Source organism: Pongo abelii, chromosome 8 (assembly GCF_028885655.2).
Source record: "Pongo abelii isolate AG06213 chromosome 8, NHGRI_mPonAbe1-v2.0_pri, whole genome shotgun sequence".
NCBI classification, from domain to species: Eukaryota; Metazoa; Chordata; class Mammalia; order Primates; family Hominidae; genus Pongo; species Pongo abelii.
The window spans coordinates 70,625,364-70,644,734 of NC_071993.2; the positions used below are offsets into that span (position 1 = coordinate 70,625,364).

At 38.3% G+C, this 19,371-nt stretch overlaps 1 protein-coding gene and 1 non-coding gene across 13 annotated transcripts in view; both read left to right on the forward strand.

Moving 5' to 3' along the window:
* Positions 1-19,371, forward strand: part of CFAP70 (cilia and flagella associated protein 70) — a 97,599-nt gene that overhangs the window by 32,998 nt on the left and 45,230 nt on the right. For 9 of the 12 annotated variants that reach the window (XR_008510815.2, XM_054523326.2, XM_054523328.2 and 6 more), the window contains 3 exons: positions 6,852-7,022; positions 7,575-7,655; positions 9,240-9,331. Coding sequence is in view for 11 of the 12 variants with exons in the window: in XM_054523326.2 (XP_054379301.2) it covers positions 6,852-7,022; positions 7,575-7,655; positions 9,240-9,331 (344 nt within the window). In the remaining variant the exon portion in view is untranslated. The remainder of the gene's footprint in view (positions 1-6,851; positions 7,023-7,574; positions 7,656-9,239; positions 9,332-19,371) is intronic. The other 3 variants (XM_054523327.2, XM_063727348.1, XM_063727350.1) reach the window with 1 other exon arrangement.
* Positions 17,619-17,721, forward strand: LOC112135347 (small nucleolar RNA U13). Its single transcript, XR_002916643.1, has one exon. It is a non-coding gene; the product is annotated as a small nucleolar RNA U13 (small nucleolar RNA).

The following is a 19,371-nucleotide window of genomic DNA, read 5'->3' on the forward strand; positions in this document are numbered from 1 at the left end:
TAAGCTTAAAAGGGCAGGATATGTTGAGGCGGGGGTGGGGGGGCTTGCAAGTGGTAGGCAGATTCAAAGATTTTCTGATTTGCAATTGTTAAGGAAGAGAGGCTTTGTTTAAAACTTTGAGGTCGTAGAAAAGTGTTAACTTGCTAGGGGGAGTGACTTTCTCCAAGCACCCCAGAAAGAAATTTAGAACAAAGGACCATATAGTTGAGTCTTCACTTCCTCCTTAGCTGGGGGCTGATCCATTCAGCTGATCTGAGTGCCGGCTGATCCTTTCAGTGGTTTCTCAGTGGGGTCTGAGGCTCAGAAAGAAACTCAGGGACATAGGTTCAGACGTTATGTTTAGTTTCTATAAAGCAAACATCTCTTGAACTTTAACTTCCTTGGCTATTGTTTTAGGCTACTATTACCTTCTTGTTTAAGTTACTTATTTATTTCTGGGGCTAGCTGGGTGCCTAGAATTTCTCTTGAAGGAACTTCAGAATTTTCCATTATTTCCATGCCTGGGGAGCACAGGCCTCTAAAAAGAGGATTCTTGCTCCATCTCAGTAAAACAACTTTCATTCACTGCTAGTAGAAGCATAATTGGTAACAACTTTTTGCAAAAAATTTATTGTCCATATGTATTCAAAAGCTTGAAATACTTATATCCTTTCCAATAGGACTTCTACTTCTAGGAAACTATTCAAGGAAATAATTGGAAATGTATCCAAACCTTTCTATATGAAGATACTCTTGTTGAATCTGAGGGAAACAGTGTATCATAATAGAAAAGTTAAGAGGTTTGATAACCCACTCAGGCAGCCTAAAGTTTGAATTCTGAAACTGCCATTTACTAGCTGGATGACTTCAGGCAAGTGACTAAATTTGTCTCACCTTTACTGTATTCATCAGTAAAATGGAGGCAATGCTTGTTTCCTAGAATTGTTTTACCTATTAAATGAGATGAAATATATAAAGCAGTAGGAATGTAGTTGGCACACAGAAAATTTTAACTATTGCTTTTATTACACATGATAGGGGAATATTGTGCATATATTAAAAATTATCGTCATGAAAAATTTTAAAACGTGAAAGAATGCAAATGATAGTCTGTTAAATGAAAGTCAAAATATAAATATGATCACATTTTTTCACAATAATTTAAAAAAAAAATAGAAAACATTGGAAAGGAAATATCTCTGGCTATGGCCAAGTGAGGAGACTGACAAATCATCTCCCCACAAAAGCAACCATAAAGCTGGACAAATGGACAAAAAGTATTTCACCATCCTTGAAATTGACCAAAAGCATCAACAAGCTGAGAAGTACTAATGCATTAAAAGCTAAGGAGTTTGAGGCCTTCTTGTCTGGGGCTGCTCTTCCTTCCCCACCCTCACCTTTAGCTCAAGAATGCATGAAAGATGATCCAGTGGGGGTGAGCTGAATGCCAAGCCCCATCCCTACTCTGTCTCATTACAATCATGATGGAAGGCAAAGGGGAAGCAGGCATGTCACATGGTGAGAGAAAGAGCATAAAAGAGAGGAGAGCAGTGCCAGATTATTTTTTAACAAGCAGATCTCTTTGTAACTAACAGAGTGAGAACTCATTACTTCAAGGATAGCACCAAGCCATTTATGAAAGATCTACCCCATGACCCTAACACCTCCCACCAGGCCCTACCTACAACATTGGGGATCACATTTCTTTTCTTTTTTCTTTCTTCGTTTTTTTTGAGACATGGTCTTCTCACTCTGTCACCCACTGGAGGCGGATCACATTTCAACATGAGATTTCTAGAGGATAAAGAGCCAAACTACATCAAAATGGCAATCTTGGTGGAAGGCAACCAACAATATGTAATAAGAGTCCCAAGAGGGGAGAGTATAAAGATATAATGTCTGAAAATATCCCACATTTGATGAAGACATGAATTTACAGATCCAAGGAGTTTAGAAAATCCCAGTTAGGATCAGCACACAGAGACCCAAAATATACACATTATATATAGTCAAATGAAAGAGAGAGACAAAGAGAACATCACGAATGCAACAGGAGAAAAACAACTCATCACTTACAGGGGAGAATCAATATGATTAACCACTGATTTTTCATCTGAAACAATGGAAGCCAGAAGGCAGTGGAATAACACATGCGAAGTTCTGAAAGAAAAACACACATACACAAAAACTACCAACCGAAAACAAAGGCAGGGCTGGGTGTGGCGGCTCATGCCTGTAATCCCAGCACTTTGGGAGGTAGAGGTGGGTGGATCACCTGAGGTCAGGAGTTTGAGACCAGCCTGGCCAACATGATGAGACCCTGTATCTACTAAAAATACAAGTTACCTGGGCATGGTGGCGTGCACCTGTAATCCCAGCTGCTCAAGAGGCTGAGGCAGGAGAATTCCTGAGGCAGGAGGTTATAGTGAGCCAAGATCGTGCCACTGTACTCCAGCCTAGATGACAGAGTGAGACTCTCTCTCAATAAAAGAAACAAAAACAACAAAGGCAAAATAAAGACATCCCCAGATAAATGCTGAAAGAATTTGTTGCTAGGAAACATGCCTTGCAGGAAATACTAAAGGAGGTCTTCCAGCTTGAAAGGAAATGGCACCAGTTGCTAACTTGAATCCATAAAAAGAAATGAGGAATACTTGAAATGGTTGTAAGTTAATATAAAGGAGTTTAGAAATAGATCTTTTTCATTTTTACTCTTAACTTCTTTAGAAGACATGATTGGATAAAGTATTAGTTATATTGTTGGGTTAACATATAGATTTAATTTGTATGATAATAGCATAAAGGAAGGAGGATAGAATGGAGCTATAGCAGAGCAAAATTACTGTATTTTACCAGAATTAAGTTAGTATTGACGTGAAATAGATTGTTATTAGTTGGGATGTATATTGTAATCCCTAAGTAACCACTAAGAAAATTTTGCGTGTATACATACACATATGCACATATATATGTGTGTATGTCCACACATATTATATATACGTATATATTTATGTGTACATCATATATATATATATATCTCAACAAAGGAATTAAATGGGCTATCACAAATATTTATTTAACATAAGGTAGTTAAAGGAAGAACAGAACAACAAAAACAGATGATATATAGAAAACAAATAGCATGGAAGATAAAAATCTAAGTATTTCAACAATAATATTATATGTAAGTGATCTAAACACACTGATAAAAGGATAGAAGTTATTAAATTGGATTTACAAAAAAATCAAGATTCAACTATATACTGTTTAAAGTAGACACACCTTAGGTTCAAATACGCAAAAGTTTGAAGTAAAAAGGTACAAAAGATATACTATGGAAACAGAAAATGTAATAGCTGAGTAACTACAATAATACCAGACAAAATAGTTTTTAAGACTAGAAATACATATTACTGAAGACAGAATGGCCTGTCACTATGATTAAAGCATCAATTCATCAGAAAGACAGGACAATTATAAGTGTATACACACTTAACAGTACAACACAATCACCTCATAATACTTGAAGCAAAACCCAACAGAATTGAAAGGAGAAATAGGGAATTTGGCAATAATATTTAGAAATTTCAGTATCCTACTCTCAATACTTGAAAAGACAACTGTATGGAAAATCTGGCCAGGTGCAGTGGCTCAAGCCTGTAATCCCAGGACTTTAGAAGGCTGAAATGAGAGGATTGCTTGAGCTCAGAAGTTGGAGACCAGCCTGGCAAAATGGCAAAACTCCATCTCTACAAAAAATAAAAAAATTGGCTGGGTGTGTTGTTTGTGCATGCCTGTGGTCCCACTACTTGGGAGGCTGAGGTAGGTGGATCACTTGAGCCCAGCAGGCAATCAAGGCTGCAATGAGCTGTGATCATGCCACTGCACTCCAGCTTGGGTGACAAGAGTGAGACCCTGTCTCAAAACAACAACAACAACAACAAAAAAGAGTATCTATGGCAAGTATAAACTTACCATACAACCCAACAAATCATTTCTAGGAATTTCTAAGAGAAAAGAAAACCTGTATTTACACGAAGACATATATGTGAATGTTTATTGCAGCATTATTTGTAATAGCTAAAAGCTCACAATAATACAAATGTCTGCAGATAGTGAATAGATAAACAAAATGTGGTATATCTATACAAGGGAATACTATTTTGCAGTGAAAAGAAATTAACTACTAATGATGTAAAATCCCCAAATCACTGAATCATGCACTTTAAATGTGTACATTGTGTATATGTGAATATCTCAATAAAGCTGTTGTTTTTTTTGTTGTTTTTTTTTTTTGAGATGGGTCTCACTCTGTCACCCAGGCTAGAGTGCAGTGGTACTATCATAGCTCACTGCAGCCTTGAACTACTGGGCTCAAGTGATCCTTTGCCTTAGCTTCCTGAATAACTGGACTATAGGCATATGCCACCACATCCAGCTAATTAAAACAAAAATTTTTTTTTTTGTAGAGACAGTCTCACTGTGTTGCCCAGGCTGGTATCAAACTCCTGGGCTCTAACAATCCTCCTGCCTCGGCCTCCCAAAGTGCTGGGATTACAGGTGTGAGTAACTGTGCCCAGCCTGTTTTTTTAAAAAAGTAGTAAACTTGGGCCAGGTGTGGTGGCTCACACCTGTAATCCCAGCACTTTGGGAGGCCGAGGTGGGCAGATCATTGAGGCCAGGAGTTTGAGACAAGCCTAGGCAACATGGTGAGACCCTATCTTTACAAAAAATACAAAAATTAGCTGGGGTGGTGGCGTGTGCCTGTGTCCCAGCTACTCAGGAGGCTGAGGTGAGCTGATGGCTTGAGCCCAGAAGGTAGAGGTTGCAGTGAGCTGTGATTGTGCCATTGCACTCCAGTCTAGGTGACAGAGTAAGACTCTGTCTCAAATAAATAAATAACTAAAATAAAAAATAAAAAAGTAATGAACCAACTGACACATGCTATAGCATGGACGAACCTCAGAAACATGCTAAGTGAAAGAAGGCAGATGCAAAAGACTATGTATTGTATGATACCACTTATATGAAATACTCTTATTATAGAACATACCCCAGAGATGTTAAAATTTGAGAAAGCTTGTGTCTTTGAATCTATGAAATACAGTATTTATCACAGAGGTGGTAGGATTGTGAGTGATTTTTAGTATTTACAATTAATATTGTTGGATTGTTTTCAAACAGCTTTATTGAGGTATAATTGATAAATAAACTGCATATACTTAAATTGTACAATATTAAAGTTTTGACATATCTGTACATCTGTGAAACTGTCACCACAATCAAGATAATGAACATACACACATTACCCCCCAAAGTTTTTTGCGTCTTCTATTATTCCTTTGCTCACCTCTGTCCACCCCTCCCCTCTCGCCTGGCCTCCTTTGGTCTGGTTCTTTTCATTCAACATAAATTATTTTGAGAATCACCCATGTTCTTTAATTAAAAAATTGTTTATTTCAAAAACGAATTTTTAGGGAAAAATTGTTGTAAAATCCTTTTCTGGTGATTTATCTATAGTTTGAATTTTTCCATACAAAGGTTTTGCTTTGAACTTTAAACTTGCCTTATCCTTCCAATTATAACTGATAGGTCAGTGGTAACTAAATAGATACTATTTCTTGTATAGAAGCGAATTCAGCCTGTTAATTTAATTTTAATTTTTTTTCTTTTTTTGAGACGGAGTCTCACTCTGTTGCCCACGCTGCTGTGCAGTGCACCATCTCAGGTCACTGCAACCGCCGCCTCCCAAGTTCAAGTGATTCTCCTGCCTCAGCCTTCCCAGTAGCTGGGATTACAGGTGCATGCCACCACACCCAGCTAATTTTTGTATTTTTAGTAGGGACAGGGTTTCACCATGTTGGGTAGGCTGGCCTTAAACTTCTGGTCTCAAATGATCTGCCTGCCTCGGCCCTCTAAAATGCTGGGATTACGGGTGTGAGCCACTGCACCTGGCCTTTTTTTTTTTTTTTTTTTTTTGGAGACAGAGTCGTGCTGTGTAGCCCAGGCTGGAATGCAGGGGTGTAGTCATGGCTCACTGTAGCCTTGAGTGCTTGGGTTCAAGTGATTCTCCCACTTCAGCCTCCCCAGTAGCTAGGACCACAGGCATGTGCCACCATACCTGGCTGATTTTTTTTTTTTTGAGACAGAGGCTCGCGCTATCGCCCAGGCTGGAGTGCAGTGGCACGATCTTGGCTCACTGCAAGCTCCGCCTCCCAGGTTCACACCATTCTCCTGCCTCAGCCTCCTGAGTAGCTGGCACTACAGGCACCCACCACCACGCCTGGCTAATTTTTTGTATTTTTAGTAGAGATGTGGTTTCACCGTGTTAGCCAGGATAGTCTCAATCTCCTGACCTCGTGATCCACCCGCCTCGGCCTCCCAAAGTGCTGGGATTACAGGCATGAGCCACCAAGCCCGGCCCACCTCGCTGATTTTTTAATTTTGTTTTTAGTAGAGATGAAGTCTCGCTATTTTACCCAGGCTGGTCTTGAACTCCTGAGCTCACACAATCCTCCTGCCAAAGTGCTGGGATTACAGGTGTGAGCCACCATGTCTAGCCTAATTTGAAATTCTGTGTCAAAGATTAAAAGCGTTCTGATTACAAGAGTTATGAGATGCCAGAATCAAGCCAGGTTGTAAGGTCTCCTCTAAATCCTTTAAATGCTAGAGTAGGCAACTAACTTTCTGTGGTGGTTTTACCTGTTCTAGAAGGAGGGAAATACAATGAAGTCTTTCAAGTTCCTTTCTGTCTCTGATGTTAAATGTTGAAATTGTTTGGAAAACTAAATGGTAAAAAAAAAAAAAAAAGTGTATTTCTTTCAAGTTTGTCTCATGTATTGCTTTTTTTTGTTTGTTTTTTTGTTTTTCAGACCAAATGTTTATTGAGCTTGTTCCGGGATATTGGCCATCACTTGATTCATAATAATAAAATAGGAGGAATTAATTCTCTGCTGTCCAAACAAGCTGTTTCTAAGAATCTGAAAGAAGATAAACTGGTGAAAGAAAAGGATATAGATGGAAGGCCTAGGCCTGGGGATGTGGTAGGTTGTTGAGAAGGTGATGATTTTGCCTGTTAGATTACATTCCAGAGGCTTCACTGATTTCTCACTTGGTGACTTGTATCAATGTTAGTTTGCATTTTTTTTTAATTTTACTTTAAGTTCTGGGATACATGTGCAGAATGTGCAGGTTTGTTACATAGGTACACGTGTCATGGTGGTTTGCTGCACCTGTCAACCCGCCATCTAGGTTTTAAGCCCCGCATGCATTAGGTATTTGTCCTTAATGCTCTTCCTTCCCCTTGGCCCTTACCCCCAACAGGCCCCGGTTTGTGATGTTCCCCTCCCTGTGTCCATGTGTTTTCATGGTTCAACTCCCACTTATGAGTGAGAACATGCGGTATTTGGTTTTCTGTTCCTGTGTTAGTTGCTGAGACTGATGGTTTCCAGCTTCATCCATCCCTGCAAAGGGAACTCATTCTTTTTTATGGCTGCAGTTAGTTTGCATTTTGATGCAGTGTAGAGAACATTGTTCATGTCACTATGAAGACCATGTAGGAATTCAATTTTTGAGATGTGTTCATTTTCTTTCAGCAGGCACCTAGTATAAAATCTCAGAGCTCAGATACTCCTTTGGAAGGTGAACCCCCTCTAAGTCACAATCCTGAAGGACAGGTAATTGTGCATAAAGTTTGGAAAATTAAGTTTAAGTTAACCAGACCTTTATTAAGCAAGGCATTTTCAGTGGAAAATGTTCAGGCAGGATGTTAGTTATCATTCCATATTTGTCCATGACTAGTTGTCTATGACTTTGGGCAAATTTCTTTGTCTTGTTGAAACTCTGTAAAATGAACTGGTGCCAGGTTAATTTTAAGGTCCTTTCCAGCATTAAAATATTATATCTTTTGTTAATTCTACTATGTTAAACATTATAAGGGATGTAAAGATGCATCATCTGCAGCATTTATTCATCTGCTTTCAGGAAACTCAGCATCTGGTAGGAGAAACAGACTGGTACATAACTAACCATAGTATATAATTTTGATGAGTGCTGTAATAGAGGTACAAATAAAAGTTCTGTGTGGGCTCTGAGGAGACAAATATTAGGATGGGGAAGTCTAAGGGAAGGCTTCATGGAGCAGGTGATATCCATACTAAGTAGTGAAAAATGAAGAGATCTGTTTGCCATAAGAAGATGGAGGCAGAGGCATTTCAGAGCCAGGGAGCAGCTTGAGAGAGAACAACACAGAGAATTTGCAAGAGCAGAATTTAGGCTGTGTCAGTTAATTGCAGTGTATGGTATATAGAGAAATTAAAGGAGAGATTCTGTAGAGTTAGGAAAGAAGAAAGAGGCTGAATCAGGTAATGGAAAGACTTGAAAGGCTTATTTAAAAGTTTGGACTTCATTGTGTAGCTGATGACAGATTCTTGAACCTCTTCTTGGAGATTCAAATCAAAGGTTTTAAAGTCATAGAAATAAGACCTCGTGTGTTTCAGGTCGGAATTCTTGCAAGGGTATGAAAAAAAGAGATTGAAGGTGGGGTAGAGCTGCAGGCTTTTCTTGTAGTACAGATGAGTGTTGATGACAGTTTTATTTAGGACAGGGGTTGTAGTAAAGAAAGTCAGAAATCTGGAGAGGCAAGGAGTTTGCAATTGGGAAGCTTTGGGGGTATTGTTGAGAAAAGTTAAGGATAACTCAGGTTGCAAGCCTCACTTTCTGGAAGGATGACAACACCATTAAGAGAAAAATCAAGAGAGATTGACACTGGGGAAATAATAAATTCAATTTTGAACATGTATTTAGGATGCTGGCAAAAATCTGGGTAGAGCTGTCCAGCAGTTGGAGTTGGTAGATGGTAGTGAGGAGACTGTGAGTGGGAATGTAAGAAGGTTATGAAGAGAATTTTTCTGCAGGACCACCTGAAAGAAGGTTGCTGGAAGAAAGAAAGGCATTCACTTAAAACAGTTCCTGGGAAAGTATTGAGAACAAGTTAAACAGGGCTTCAGCCCTGTTACACTGTAGAAGCTTCCAAGAATAAAACTGAAAATCCTTTCCTGTAAGAGATAACCACTGTTGCTATATTTCTTTCCAGTTATTTTTCTATGTGAAAAATATTTTAACAGTTGAGATCACACTGTATATGTAGTTATATATGCAGTTTTCTCACTTATTATATTGTGAGCATCATCTTATGTTACTAAATTTTTCATAAATATATATTTTTTTCTGGAAATAATAAGAAAACAATGTCTTTACAGCAATATGTAGAAGCAGGGACATACGTTGTGTTGGAAATTCAGCTGGACAAAGCCTTGGTTCCAAAGCGAATGCCAGAGGAGCTAGCCAGAAGGTTTGTAGCTATGGTGCTTATACTAGTTTTGTACAATTTGGGTGTAAATAAGAGGAAGTCAGATTATCCCCACGATTGTAATTTCCCTTGGGCTAAGCAGGAGTTATCTGGTTTTTTTCTAGATGAAGTTTTTGTTGTTATTTTTGTTACCTTATTACAAAAGCATTGCATGCTCATTATAAAAATTTTTAGGAAGCTGGGTGCGGTGGCTCATGCCTGTAATCCTAGCAGTTTGGGAGGCCGAGGTGGGGGGGATTGCCTGAGCTCAGGAGTTTAAGACCAGCCTGGGCAACACGGTGAAACCCTGTCTCTACTAAAATACAAAAAATTAGCCGGGCATGGCAGCATGCACCCGTAATCTCAGCTACTCGGGAGGCTGAGGCAGGAGAATTGCTTGAACCTGGGAGGCGGAGGTTGCAGTGAGCCGAGATCGCACCACTGCACTCCGGCCTGAGAGGCAGAGAAAGACTCTATCTCTTAAAAAAAAAAAAAAAAAAAAAAAAAAATTGTTAGGAAATACAGATGAACAAGAAAGTATATAAAAATACCCAAGGTCAGGTGTGGTAGCTCATTCATGTAATCCCAGCACTTTGAAAGGCCAAGGCAAGAGGATCACTTGAGCCCAGAGGTTTGAGACCAGCTTGGGCAACATAGTGAAATCCCATCTCTATAAAAAATTTTAATAATTAAAATTTTTAAAAATTAAAAAATAAAAACATCCCGATCTCTACTCACCTAGTGATAACTGCTTTTAACACCTTGGTGGTGGTATCCTTCTGGAGTTATTTTAAAGCCCCCTATATTACACATACACACATAAACACACACACATGTTACATATACATATATGTAATTTAAAAAAACTGTTTATATTGTACCATAGTGCTTTGCTTGTGTGTTACTGGGAAACTGTGCATTCATCTGGGTTATTCAACTTGTTCGCATACAATTGTTCATAGTATTCTAATACTCCTTTTTATCCCTCTAAAATTGGTAGTAATGTTTCCACTTTCATGTCTTCTCTCTTTTCTTAGTCAGTCTTGCTAAAAGTTTGTCAATCTTGTTGATCTTTTTGAAAAACCAACTTTTAAAGCTTATTGATTTTCTCCATTATTTTTCTATTCTCTAATTTGTTTTTACTCTAATCTTCATTCTTTCTTTTATTATGTCTTCTGCTAGCTTTGGGCATAGTGTGCCCCCCTTTTGCTAGTTCCTTAAAGTATACAGTTATGTTATTGATTTTGAGTTTTCTTCTTCTTTAGTGTATGTGTAGAGAACTATATATTTCCCTCTGAGCACTGCTTTCACTGCATTTCATAACTTTTTATTTGGTTTTTGTTTTCATTTGTCTAAAGGTTTTTTTTTCATTTCTCTTGTGATTTCTTCTTTGAACCATTGGTTGAATGTGTTGCTTAAATTTTCTTATTTCAGTTATTTAATATTCTTATTTTCTTAATTTTAAGTCTTCTGTTACTGGGTTTTAGTTTTATTTCATTGTGATCAGAAAATATGCTTCATATGATTTCAATCTTTTTTTTTTTTTTTTTTTGAGACGGAGTTTCACTCTTGTTGCCCAAGCTGGAGTGCAATGGTGTGATCTCAGCTCATGGCAACCTCTGCCTCCTGGGTTCAAGTGATTCTCCTGCCTCAGCCTCCTGAGTAGCTAGGATTACAGGCATGTGCCATCACACCTGGCTAATTTTGTATTTTTAATAGAGACGGGGTTTCTCCATGTTGGTCAGGCTGGTCTTGAACTCCCGACCTCAGGTGATCTGCCCGCTTTGGCCTCCCAAATTGCTGGGATTACAGGCATGAGCCATCATGCTCAGCCATGATTTCAATCTTTTAAAATTTAAAGATACTTGTTTTGTGGCCTGACATATGGTATACCCTGCAGAATGTTCTATGTGCACGTGAGAAGAATGTGTAATCTGTTGTTATTGGGTAGAATGTTCTATATATGTCTGTTAGGTCTAATTGGTTTATAGGGTTGTTCAAATCCTTTCTTTCTTTCTTTCTTTTTTAGATAGAGTCTCGCTCTGTCACCCAGGCTGGAGTGCAGTGGCATGATCTTGGCTCACTGCAACCTCTGCCTCCCGGGTTCAAGCAATTTTCCTGCCTCAGCCTCCCAAGTAGCTGGGACTATAGGAGCACATTGCCGCACCCAGCATTTTTTGTTTGTTTGTTTTGTTTTGTATTTTAGTAGAGATGGAGTTTCACTGTGTTGCCCAGGCTGGTCTCGAACTCCTGAGCTCAGGCAGTCTGCCCGCCTCAGCCTCCCAAAGTGCTAGGATTACAGGCGTGAACCACCATGCCCAGCCCAAATCCTTTATTTTTTTATTAATCTCCTGTCTGGTTGTTTTATCCATTATTGAAAGTAGAGTATTGAAGTCTCTATTATTGTAGGACTATCAGTTTCTCCCTTCAGTTCTGTCAGTTTTTGCTTTATAAATTTTGGGGTTCTGTTGTATATGTTTATAAATGTTGTATGGGGTTCTGTTGTATATTTTTATAAATGTATTTTATTGCTGTATTGAACCTTTTATCAATATTTAATGTCCTTATTTGTCTCTTGTACCCTCTTTTTATTTGAAGTTTATTTTGTCTGACAATAATATAGCCATCTCAGCTCTTTTTTACTATTTGTATGGAATATCTGATTTTATCCTACCTTTGACTTCCTTCTGTCCTTACATCTAAAGGGAGTATCTTGTAGACAGCAGATAGATGGATTCTGTGTGAGTTTTTCTAATCTAATCTGCCAATGTCTGCTTTTTAATAGGAAAGTTTAATCCATTTATATGTAATGTGATTACTGATAAAGAAGGATTTACTTCTGCCGTTTATCTGTTTGTTGTCTGCATGTCTTTTTTTTTTGTTCTTCAGTTCCTTTATTGCTGCCTTTTTATATTTAGCTGATTTTTTGCAGTATACCATTTGGATTTCCCTCTTCTTTCCTTTTCTGTATATTTTTTTAGTTGTTGTCTTAGTGATTAACTTGGAGACAACAATTAGCATCTTAAACCTGTAACAGCTTAGTCTGAATACAAACTTAATTTCAGCACTGTACACTCTGCTCCTATACATCTCCATCCCTCCCCTGTTACATTGTTATTGTCACAGATTACATATTTATCTATTGTGTGCCTATTAACATAGACTTATCATTATTATTTTATGCATTTGTCATCAAAAAAAAAGAGAAGAGAAAGAGGAGTTATAAGTTGAAAGTACAATAATACTGGCTTTCATATTTACCTTTACTAGTGTTCTTTATTCCTTCATCTGGCTTCAAGTTGCTGACTAGTGTCCTGTCATTTCAGCCTGAAGGACTCCCTTTAGCGTTCCTTATGAGGTAGGTCCTATTATCAAATTGTCTTAATTTTGTTTATCTGGGATTGTCTTAATGTCTTCTTCACTTTTGAAGGATAATTTACTAGATATAGAATTCTTTTGCCTTTTTTTTCTGTAATTTTTGTAGAGACATAGTCTCACTATGTTTCCCAGGCTGGTCTCAATCTCTTGGCCTCAAGTGGTCATCCCTCCTCAGCCTCCCAAAGTGCTGGGATTATAGGCATGAGACACCTGGATATAGAATTCTTAGTTGTCAGTTTTTTTTTTCAGACTTTAAATATGTCATCTCAGTGACTTCCGGCCTCCATGGTTTTGATAAGAAATCAGCTGTTAATCTTATTGAGGATCACTTGTATGTGACAAGTCACACCTCTGTTGCTGTTTTTGATATTTTTTCTTTGTGTTTTGACAATTTGACTATGGTGTGTTTTAGTGTGGACATATGAGTTTTTCCTGCTTGGAGTTTATGAAGTTTCTTGGATGTGTTGATTCATATCTTTCACCAAATTTGGGAAGTTTTGGGCCATTATTTCTTCAAAATTCTTTCTTCCCCCTTTCTTCTCTAGAAAGGGGGAAGTTTCTTCCAGAACTTCCATAATATGTATGCTGGTCAGCTTGATGGCATCCTATAGGTCTTAAATTCTGTTCACTTTTCTTCATTCTTTTTCTTTCTGTTCCTCAGACTGAATTATTTTAATTGTTCCATCTTCAGTTTTGCTGATTCTTTCTTCTGCCTCATCAAATCTGCTGTTGAACCCTTTAGTGAATTTTTTATTCCAAATATTGTACTTTTAAGCTCCAGACTTCTTGTTTTTTTTTTTTAAATAATTTCTGTTTCTACTGATACTCTAATTTTGTTCATACATTGCTTTCCTTTTTTCTCTTTGTTTTGTCCGTGGCTTCCTTGAGCTTTTTGAGTGTGTATAGGAAAATTGATCTAATGTATTTGTGTAGTAAGTTTGATGCCTGGGCTTTAGGGAGAATTTCTATATTTTTTTCTTTGAAAGAGTCATACTTTTATTTATTTGTACTATTTGTATTTTATCATTGTTGAAAACTGGACATGTGGATACTATCATGTGGGAATTTTGGAAATCAAACTTTGCCTTTCACTACGTTTGGCTGCTTTTTATTGTTGAAGGTGTAACTTGTGTTCAGCCAGTGTTTCGACAGATTTCCTTGAATGCCAGGATCTAAATACAAACAAAAACAAAACAAAAAATCTTTTCTGCCAATCTGTACAGATGGCTCTGTGCTGAGGCTTTCTTTTAACATTTAACCAGGCCATTTATATTTCTGCCTCAGCCTTTTCTTCCTGCTTATACTGAACCTGTAGATCAATCAGTAGTGAAAGCATAGGGTCTTCTCTGGTCCACTTTAAGCATACATCCTGTCCTGGGCATACATGTGGCTTTCTGAATTTCCCAGTACACACAAGTACTTTTGAATGCTCTAATTTCCAAAGAAACTCTCCAGCTTTTCTTCTCAGGCTTTAGGTGGTCTATTGTATGTCTCAACCATAATGCTTTGCCCCAAACAGCTTTGGGGATTTGATAACCTTACAATGTTTTTGAACAATACTTTTCCACCCTGTGTAGGTTTCAGTGCTTTTCCACACTGAGTTAGGAGAAACAGAGATGAGTGCCTTGCACCAGTCTCTCAGGCAGTCCCAGACAAGCTAGAACAAACACAATAATTTGAGAATAAGGTCTGCTGTGCTCCCTCCAGAATCAGGGACCAGTGTGCCACACTAGAAATCCAGGCTGCCACCTTCGAGACTGCTGCTGAGCTGGGGATGCAGTGTGCAGTGGAGCAAGAGCAAGTAAAAATGCCACAAAGCTTTCCTGCCGATTTAGAATTGCCTTTTTCTGGATTCAGCATTCTCTTCATTACTGTAAACCTTTTTTCCCCAACATTCTAACAAGTTGGTTCTGACAGTTTCAGTTTCTGGTATGTTTTTGTTTTTTTAAGTTTATCTGGAGGGATGGGAGTGTAGAGTTACCTGCTCGGTCGTTTTGCTGACATCTAGACTTTACCTCTTGATGTGAGGAGCATTATACTCAAAGAAAGATGAAAGGAAATAGCAGCTTCTACCTTGGAGACTATTTATGACATGTATTTTTAAGACTTTAGATAAATATCCCCAAATTGCCTTCCAAAAAATTTACAGTTCTATAAGTGATATATGAGACTACTGTTTCTTCACATATTCACCAACACAATACTTTTTTATTTTTGCTATTTTGATGGGGAGAAAAGTTTCTCATTTTAATTTTAATCCACATTGTAAATTGTGTAGTGAAACATTTTGACACATAATTATTAATAATTTGAAAGTTTCTTTTGAGAATTACCTGCTTATAATGGCACATTCATCTTTTATACCTGAGAGTTCTTGAGTTTTTAAAAACTTTGCATTTAGTCCCCTTCCAAAAATAATCTAATAATATTTACCATAAATGGGCTGGGTGCAGTGGCTCACGCCTGTAATCCCAGCCCTTTGAGAGGCTGAGGCAGGTGAATCACCTGAGGTCAGGAGTTCGACACCAGCCTTGCCAATGTGGGGAAACTCTGCCTCTACTAAAAATATAAAAATTAGCTGGGCGTGGTGGCAGGTGCCTGCAGTCCCAGCTACTTGGGAGGCTGAGGCAGGAGAATTGCTTGAACCCAGGAGGCGGAGGTTGCAGTGGGCTGAGATCATGCCATTGCACTCCAGCCTGGATGACAAGAGCAAAAAACTCCGTCTCAAAAAAAAAAAAATTTTACCATAAATGACATACAAAATAAAAGTGATAATCTAGAAATAGTCAAAAACTCAAAACGATGGAAAAGGAAGGCCGCATTAAATAGAGCTCTCATAAATAAGCATCAAATCTGAGCTGTCCAACAAAAAGGGAAGCCCTATAAGTTATATAATTTTAATCACAAAGGAAGAAGCACATTAGTCACAAAAGAGACCACATTTATTCCTGGCATTAAATTCTAAAACAGATTTCTCATTTGGGCTCTTACATAGGGGAATGCAGAGTGACAGTATAACAGTATCCTTAATGACAGTTTTACAACAAATACAGAAGCAATTTTTATGACTTTTATATCCTGAAACTTTTTATCCACTTATAGTATATAAAGTACTCTATATAGTACTTTAAAAACTGTGGTTTATCAATGTTTAAATGTTTTTGGACTTTTTTGTGAGAAACAGTTATTAGCAATAAGTTTTTTTTTTGGAAGGCATTTCTTCTCCAAGCTAGGCCAAGTGATAAAATTATAGAGCAAAAGCTAATTAGAATGGCAACAATAGGCCGGGTGCGGTGGCTCACGCCTGTAATCCCAGCACTTTGGGAGGCCAAGGCAGGTGGATCACAAGGTCAAAAGATTGAGACCATCCTGGCTGACACAGTAAAACACCGTCTCTACTAAAAATACAAAAAAATTAGCCAGGTCTGGTGGCGGGTGCCTGTAGTCCCAGCTACTCAGGAGGCTGAGGCAGGAGAATGGTGTGAACCCAGAAGGCAGAGCTTGCAGTGAGCCAAGGTTGTGCCACTGCACTCCAGCCTGGGCAACAGAGCGAGACTCCATCTAAAAAAAAAAAAGAATGGCAACAATAGAAAATTGTACTTAGGCTGGGTGTGGTGGTTCACACCTGTAATCCTAGCACTTTGGGAGGCTGAGGCAGGAAGATTGCTTGACCTCAGAAGTTTGAGACCAGCCTGGGCAACATAGCGAGACCTCATCTTTATTAAAAATAAAAAAATTAGTTGGGTGTGGTAGTGTATACCTGTAGTCCGAGCTACCCGGTGGTGGGGGGCGGTGGGGGCGCTGAGGCAGGAGGATTGCTTGAGCCTGGAGATCCAGGCTGCAGTGAGCTATGATCATGCCACTGTACTCCAGCCTGGCAACAGAGTGAGACCCTCTCTCAAAAAAAAAAAAAAAAAAGAAAAGAAAAAAGAAAATTATAGTCAATACTTATAAAAGATTATTTGCCTTTGGTTGCAGGCTGAGCCTGAGGCATGTGTATACCAAACTGCTAAATCTATGTCACTGTATAAGAATATACCTAAATTTAAAGCAGTCTTCAACATATGAAAAGAAACTAAACTGTTTCCGTAATAAAATAAATGAAAATTAAAACTATGCTGAAGTATCTTGTTTTTTAATTGCTGAAATAAAAAAAGCTTGATAATTTATTGTGTTGTTGAGGATGTTTGGAAACAGGTCCTCTCATATAAGCTGGTGCGAGTATAAACTGGGTAAAATTCCAGTGGAGGGCAATTTGGTAATGCTATCTAAATACAAATTCATGGATCTTTTAACTCTTTGATCAGGTAACTCACTTCCAATAACTTGTCTTCAGATAAATGTTGTTATCAAGCTCATCAATGACCACCACACTGTTAAATCCAGTGGTCTGTTCTTGGGGTCATTTTGACCTGTCATCAGCATTTAACTACTCAACCCTCCTTGAGGAACTTTCTTCACTTGGTTGTAAGGACACTATACTCTGCTGGCTTTATTCCTCCCTCCCTGGCCTTCTTTATCTCTCCAGCATCTAAATGTTGGAGTCCCCCAGAGCTGAGTGCTTGAACACCTTTTCTATCTGTACTTATTTCCTTGGTTTCTATCTAGTCTCGTGGCTCTAAATACCATCTATACACTGATGGCTCTCACATTTCTTTTTCAAGCTGAACCTCTCTTAATTCTCACATACTCTCTGGTCAGAGCCATAGTAGTCCCTCATCTGGGACTTACATGTAAGATGTAAGATATACTTAGATGTAAGTTTCCTTACATCTACCATTCTACCCTTCAATTCCTTCTTTTTTATTTTCTAATGATAGCTTTATCGAGATATTATTCACATACCATACACTTCTCTACCACCATCACCTTTTCTTTCATTTTGTTCACCCATTTAAAGTATCCAATTCTGATCCCTTTTAGTTCATAAGCATGATGATTGGGTGTTCATGCTCATGCATGAGCTGTGCCTCCCTCAAGCCTTGTTGTGACATCATCATATTACCTGTCTTATGTGAACTTAGAAAAATAAAAATAAAGTGTACAATTCAGTGGCTTTTAGTATACTCAGAATTGTGTAGCCATTCCATAATCAACTTTATAAATACTATCATTACCCCAAAAGTTGAAATCCCATGTACATTAGCAGTCATTCTCCTTTTCCTTTCAACCATCGTGCCAACTCCTCCACCCTGAACCCCCAAGCCTAAGCAGCCATTTATCTACTTTTTTTCTCTATAGATTTGCCAACTCTGGAATCATACAATATGTGGTGACTGGCTTCTTTCATTTAATCTAATGTTGTTAGGGTTTATTCATATTGTGGCATATATCAATACTTTATTACTAAATAATATTTCATTGTCAAAACAGGAGCAAAAGACAGAGAGAGCAGGGAGGGAGTTGGGGGAGGTGCCACACATTTTTAAATGACCGGATCTTGCAAGCACTTACTCACTATCATGACGACAGCACCAAGCCATGAGGCATCCACCTCCATGACCCAGACACTTCCCACCAGGCCACACTTCCAACACTGGGGATTATAATTCAACATGAGATTTGGATGGGGACAAATATCCAAACTATGTCAGTTGCTTCCTCACTTCCCTCAGGTCTTTACTCAAACGTTATCATCTCAGCGAGGCCTTCCTGGTGAAATATGCTCCTGCATTCCACCACCCTCAACCCCCAATAGAGTCTGTCTGCCTTCCTGCATTATTTTTCTCTATGGGACATATTACTAGCATATTTATCTTGTTCGTTTATCTTATTTATTGTCTTTCTTTCCCTACTAGAATGTAAGCTCCATGAGGGTAAGAATTTTTGTCTATTTTGTTTAATGCTCTATTCCCAAACCTAGAAAACTACCTGATGGACAATAAGCACTCAGTATCTATTTTTATTTTTTTATTTTTTGGGAGACAGAGTCTTGCCCTGTGGCCCAGGCTGGAATGCAGTGGTGCGATCTCAGCTCACTGCAACCTCTGCCTTCCAGGTTCAAGAAATTCACATGTCTCAGCCTCCCAAGTAGCTGGAACTATAGGCACACACCACTACACCCAGCTAATTTTTTTCATTTTAGTAGAGACAGGATTTCACTATGTTTCTCAGGCTGGTCTCGAACTCCTAAGCTCAGGCAATCCACCCGCCTCGGCCTCTCAAAGTGCTAGGATTACAGGCATGAGCCACCATGCCTGGCCTCTCAGTATCTATTTTGAATGAATGAATAACATTGTCTGTGGAGAGGAAACTAGGAGGCTGGGCAATAAGGTTGGAAGGAGATATTTTGCTATACAGTTTTGTACCTTCTAAATTTTGAATAATATAAATAGATTACCTATTTAAATAAGTAGAATTAAAATTAGTAATTATGAACAGAGGTATATCATTACATAGGACCTAGTAAGAAAAACAGATTTTGTGAGTTTGATTGTGGACTTCAAGGTAGTATAATATATTTAGCAAGAACCTGAAACTAAAAGGGAGAAGAGCTATAACTTAATTCCTTCTAGGTTCTTGTAAGGGCTTCTGAAAATAGAAGGTAGAGGTTTTGACATAAGTAGTTTGACATTGACAAAATGTGGTTTTTTACTCACATTTTGGATTAAGTTTTGATAGCATTATTGTAATTCAATGCAGTGCTATAAATTATGCCAAGAGTA